Raw genomic sequence first — 6,932 nt, 5'->3', positions numbered from 1 at the left:
ATAATTAGATAGATTTCGAAAACAAAAATAACTCGTAAATGCATAAATTTGTTGATTTAATGACAGATTATTTCATAACAAATTACAAAGCATAACAGCTGTTTTTTTTGCGTACAAACAACGAAACATTAATTATACAAGTTTGAAACTGATTCAGGATATTATTTATAATATTATAATTTATGTCCATGACATTATACACGTGTTTGAGAGATTTGAATTATAATATCTAAGCATTTTTTTCCAAACATCACTTTTTCACCCAAGCAAAACATCGGTAACATTATTTTGTTTTCAGTGAAGACAAATTGATAAAAAATAAAACATCGTTTCCTAAATTAGTGTTTTACAACTGTCACGTTGCATTCCAGTGTCTAAAAGACTTAGAATATAGCAGAACCTTGTTATCTCGAACTCGGCGGGAACACGAGAAAGTTATGCAGTGACTGAAGAAAGGACTCGAATTAAACGGGGTCTTCGAATTATATGCGTTCGAGATAACGAGGTTCGTTGCATATTTCTGCTTTTAGACAATTAGTATTCACAGTCATGTTTATTTTTTTGAAACATGACAATTTAATCAGAGGAAATTCACCGAATGACGTTTTTCCAGTGTTTGAAAAATTAATACAATTGTACGTATTATCTCGACCTGATTTGAATGTCATAGACGACGTTTTAATTTCTTGCCAGTCAAATTATTATTTACTGTGAAGGTTTTTCAAACATTTTTGTTTTAATGTCCTCGACGGGTTCACTCCTTTGGGCATATCATTCTCCCTTTTATTGTACCGATATGTTCAATTGTGTGGTGTAAACAGCAGTAATCAACAAAGCAGAAGTACTGCATAAAGAAATATGTATGTTTCCTTACAAAAAATAACAATAATTCCTGGGTCATCACGATCGTGACTTCACAAGAAGTCTGGCGTTAAACTTATGAAAGTTATTAGAACACGCAAGAGAGTTGGTTTAAAGTACGTCTCGTCATATTTTGGAATAGTCTAGCTTAATACTGTGCCATCATGATCACTCATGATTGAAGTTAAATTAAATCTACGAAGATTAATGCAACTTTTTTTCTTTTAAAACAAATGGGAAAAACAAATTTTAGATTTTCATTGCGATGACTTCTCTTTACTATGCTGCAGTTTTCATAACTTAACCACTGCGAGCGATGTCCTTAAGATGGGGAAGTGGAATAGGTCCGTGAAATGGAAGGCTTGTCGATTTTACAAAAATGTTTATGAAAGCTAAGACAAACTTTTTGACAATGAGCATGCACCAATGACCACGGCAGGACAGGATCCAACATCTTCAAAACATCCCTCCAAATGCAATATAGTTACTAGGATAAATAGTACTAAAAACGATATTATGAAGCTGCATCCAAAAATTCTCTTTCGGATACCATTGTCATTTTACGTCCGACATTATAAAATTTTTAATAATGCCAACAGGATCTACATACCTAGTTCAGTCCGCATCTGGAGAACTACTGTAAGTCCATACACGGCAAGATAAACATTACAAAATTATATTTTCATATTTGAAGGACGTTAAATAACAGCATACAAAAAAAGAGCTCTTAAGTTTTTATAATTTTTTTACAAGATAATATATCTGTGTGGCTTGATGTACACACATATATATATATACGCCACATCTATCCTCTGTCAGACCCCTGTGAGACGTACATACATAGATACACCACATCTATCCTCTGTCAGACCCCTGTGAAACATACATACAAAGATACACCATGGCTATCCTCTGTCAGACCTCTGTGGGACATACAAAGATACACCACAGCTATCCTCTGTCAGACCCCTGTGACACATACATACATAGATACGCCAGGGCTATCCCCTGTAAAACCTCTGTGAGACGTACATACAAAGATACACCACAGCTATCCTCTGTCAGACCCCTGTGAGACATACATACATAGATACACCACAGCTATCCTCTGTCAGACCCCTGTGACACATACATACATAGATACACCACATCTATCCTCTGTCAGACCTTTGTGGGACATACAAAGTTACACCACATCTATCCTCTTTCAGACCCATGTGAGACATACATACAAAGATACACCACAGCTATCCTCTGTCAGACCCCTGTGAGACATACATACATAGATTCACCACAGCTATCCTCTGTCAGACCCCTGTGAGACATACATACATAGATACACCACAGCTATCATCTGTCAGACCCCTGTGAGACATACATACATAGATACACCACAGCTATCCTCTGTTAGACCCATGTGACACATACATACATAGATTCACCACATCTATCCTCTGTCAGACCCCTGTGAGACATACATACATAGATACACCACATCTATCCTCTGTCAGACCCCTGTGACACATACATACATAGATACACCACATCTATCCTCTGTCAGACCCCTGTGACACATACATACATAGATACACCACATATCCTCTGTCAGCTATCCTCTGTCAGACCCTCTGTGAGACATACATACAGAGACATACATACATAGATACACACGGCTATCCTCTGTCAGACCCCTGTGAGACATACATTCATAGATACACCACAGCTATCCTCTGTCAGACCCATGTGAGACATACATACATAGATACACCACAGCTATCCTCTGTCAGACCCATGTGAGACATACATAGATACACACGGCTATCCTCTGTCAGACCCCTGTGAGACATACATACATAGATACACCACAGCTATCCTCTGTCAGACCCCTGTGAGACATACATACATAGATACACCACATCTATCCTCTGTCATGTGACCATACATACTGTCAGACCCCTGTGAGACATACATACATAGATACACCACATCTATCCTCTGTCAGACCTTTGTGGGAGATACAAAGATACACCACAGCTATCCTCTGTCAGACCCCTGTGAGACATACATACAAAGATACACCACAGCTATCCTCTGTCAGACCCCTGTGAGACATACATACATAGATACACCACAGCTATCCTCTGTCAGACCTTTGTGAGACATACATACATAGATACACCACATCTATCCTCTGTCAGACCCCTGTGAGACATACATACATAGATACACCACATCTATCCTCTGTCAGACCCCTGTGACACATACATACATAGATACACCACATCTATCCTCTGTCAGACCCCTGTGAGACATACATACATCCTCTGTCAGACCCCTGTGAGACATACATACATAGATACACCACAGCTATCCTCTGTCAGACCCCTGTGAGACATACATACATAGATACACCACAGCTATCCTCTGTCAGACCCCTGTGAGACATACATACATAGATACACCACAGCTATCCTCTGTCAGACCCATGTGAGACATACATACATAGATACACCACAGCTATCCTCTGTCAGACCCAGACATACATAGATACACCACATGTGATCCTCTGACCCCTGTGACATACATACATAGATACACCACATCTATCCTCTGTCAGACCCCTGTGAGACATACATACATAGATACACCACAGCTATCCTCTGTCAGACCCCTGTGAGACATACATACATAGATACACCACAGCTATCCTCTGTCAGACCCCTGTGAGACATACATACATAGATACACCACAGCTATCCTCTGTCAGACCCCTGTGAGACATACATACATAGATACACCACATCTATCCTCTGTCAGACCGACCCCTGTGAGACATACATACATAGATACACACAGACATATCATAGATACACCACATCTATCCTCTGTCAGACCCCTGTGAGACATACATACATAGATACACCACAGCTATCCTCTGTCAGACCCATGTGAGACATACATACATAGATACACCACAGCTATCCTCTATACACCACAGCTATCCTCTGTCAGACCTTTGTGAGACATACATACATAGATACACCACATCTATCCTCTGTCAGACCCCTGTGACACATACATACATAGATACACCACATCTATCCTCTGTCAGACCCCTGTGACACATACATACATAGATACACCACATCTATCCTCTATCAGACCCATGTGAGACATACATAGATACACCACATCTATCCTCTGTCAGACCCCTGTGACACATACATACATAGATACACCACATCTATCCTCTGTCAGACCCCTGTGACACATACATACATACATAGATACACCACATCTATCCTCTGTCAGACCCATGTGAGACATACATAGATACACCACATCTATCCTCTGTCAGACCCTTGTGAGACATACAAAGATACGCCACATCTATCCTCTGTCAGACCCCTGTGAGACATACATACAAAGATACGCTACAGCTATTCGGTCAAAAGCAGGATTCGTGTAAATTGACGCTCGTGCCGATTTCCAGTAAGCCCTGATTGCCAGGTGATAATGTCCTATTGTTTGGTAACATATCCCTCGGATAGTGTGAACTATCCATGATATTCGTCCGTCCTCTACATCATCATACTTGACTTGTTCCAATTTCTGTAATATTGCATCACAATCCGCGATTTCTCCAAGCTCGTGGCAGCACAGGAAGGTCAGAAACAAGGCATAAGGCATTGGTGGGACCAGTAAGTATTCAACCACGTTTGAAAGTTCTAGACTCAAATGAGGGAGACACATTCCCTTAGGATAAAACATCAACGTTTTCATGTATATTTGCTGTAATCTTTGATATACCTGAACTTGGCGAAAATATTCAGGTTTGTACACTTCTCGTAGATGATGATGACTGTATCCACAATATGATGTCATTGCCTGTATGCTCATCGCCAGTGATTTTCTGAAATCTCCAATCAGAAAATGGAAAGTCGCCAGATGCAATAGCTCTGTACCCATTATAGCGTTAGGAACCATCCAGTGTTTACATTTCTTGAGTCTTCTGTACGTTGTCTTGTTATCTGCAGCAACCACTGAACGCACAAAAATCTTTTCTGCAAGTAGCTGTAGGCTTTTCATAGCATAGCGATGGATGAAAATGTCATCCGTATCTGTGCGGGATGTTATTAATAGCTGAAATGCCTTCCTAGTAGTTTCGAGCGTGAGACCTCTGGTCCAACAAATATTTGGTAAAACCTCAACCGTTAACAGATCCTGATTCAGTATAATTTCACCAAGAGGTATTGGGCGTTCAAGTTCAGTTTGAAACGATGCGTCAGACAGATAGTTCCATATTGGTTTGAAGTAATTTCCCACTGACAGACACTTCCACTTCATCTGACTGTAGTGGTTTAAAACATCCAACAAAATTTGTTGATGTTGTCCATGCACTTTCCTTTGGAACAAATTGTTGGCTGGAATGAAGTAATTGGGACAGAACCCTGCACTGACCCAAGCAATAAGAATATTGAAGCAAAGCCAAAAGCAATAAAACATATTTTTGTCTTGCCAAAATTCTTGTCTCGAATTCTCTATTGCATGAAATAGAATTGTTTTCAAAAAATAGGAACACAAGATTTCATCATCTCCAATTTTTTCTTTTAATGTCGCTTTAATTTGTTTTAAGAAGTACTTCAACAAAGCATACACTTTAAACTGGACGTGACTGAAGGAATGAACCAAAGATCTTTCGGCAGTTGCAAAAGAGATTCTCCATTGTAAAAACGTGTCTTCAGAACATTTATCTCCAACTGGAACAAGATGGCATCCTCTCTGTACAGTCTTGTTTATCAAGGTTTGGCTTGGCCATCCATACAGACGTGAACGTGTGATCCATTCTCTAGCCTCCTGTGGCCAAGTGTTACATGAAAAACAATAAACGTTATCCGAATCATGATGCTCCCTGAATGTAACGCTGGGTCCATTGGATTTGAATTCTTCGCCTAATTCTGCACTAAATTCACTTAAATGGTATTCTCTGTACATATCACTGGATACAAACTTGGAATTCCCAACCTGGACAACAGAATGTAAAAATCTTTCGTTATATCGAGGTCCTAGATGAACTACCTCTAAATGTACATAGCCAGGCCGACAAGCTGCCTTTCTCATGTACAGAATATTTTTTCGTTTCATGTTTTGAGAAATATACTGATTCGAGTTCATCACCGACGCGTCTCTGTCTACGTACATACAGTCTGTATCTGAACCTTTGAAACGAAATCCTTCTGCTTGGCTTCCACTTTCAATGAAAGAAAAGTGATTGTTGTCCACAGTTCTTAATAGTTCACCCAAGACTACTCCCTTCCTTCGGATATCAACCTCCGTCTGTGTTCTAGTATAATACCTCTCCAAAAATGTTGACAGGAGTAGGGATATCCGCTCACTCTCTTTGTGGTCCATCATAAAGCTTTCGAGAATCTGTAAATATTACAAGCAAATATAATACTTAACTGAACCGTTATAACATTGTCTAGTAAATACACGAGAAATGTAAGTTCGGAAGACTTCTATAAAAATATATATACAGACATTTACGATCACTATTTTTGAAATCGAAAAATAACCCCCTCCACCATAAGACTAATAACAATTGTGTTTATATCGACAAAAGACCAATGTGCTTTCTGTTTTGAAGTAACACCTACCTGACTAAAAGATGAGTCCGCAACTTCAATAGTGATCTTACGGTCTAGCTTGGAAGTAGGACATGATTGAACAGTACTTCATATTTCGTAAATCCGTGAGATTTATATACGCAGTTCTTTATATGTTTAAACAAGGCTCAGTTAAATCCTGTGATTGACACAATAACACACGTGACTTAAGTGCTTCATCACATGACTGATGTACTTTTCTTGACTTTTCTTAACTTTCATAATGATTATAGATAAACGGAAGTTTTCCCACTGATATGTTAGATTTGACCTCAGTGAGAGGTAATATGAAACAGACACTGCCTAAAAGCGAGCGCAAGTTGGTCAACAAGATGCACATTTTGAACAACCTGATCCATGTCTACACTGAAGCGTGTTTTTAGAATTGTATATTTCGCAAGATTT

General features: G+C 39.2%; 1 protein-coding gene across 1 annotated transcript; it reads right to left on the bottom strand.

The window, feature by feature from the left end:
- Nucleotides 1-4,251: 4,251 nt before the first annotated feature.
- Nucleotides 4,252-6,276, bottom strand: LOC132554354 (uncharacterized). Its single transcript, XM_060218658.1, has one exon. The coding sequence runs from the start codon at nt 6,274-6,276 to the stop codon at nt 4,252-4,254; it is 2,025 nt and encodes a 674-aa protein (XP_060074641.1).
- Nucleotides 6,277-6,932: the final 656 nt, after the last annotated feature.

The sequence above is a fragment of the Ylistrum balloti genome, unplaced genomic scaffold (genome assembly GCF_031769215.1).
Source record: "Ylistrum balloti isolate Yb309-2 unplaced genomic scaffold, AGI_CSIRO_Ybal_v1 Utg370394, whole genome shotgun sequence".
NCBI classification, from domain to species: Eukaryota; Metazoa; Mollusca; class Bivalvia; order Pectinida; family Pectinidae; genus Ylistrum; species Ylistrum balloti.
Note: the sequence above shows the minus strand (reverse complement) of the source record. Positions and strands in the feature narration are given on the sequence as shown.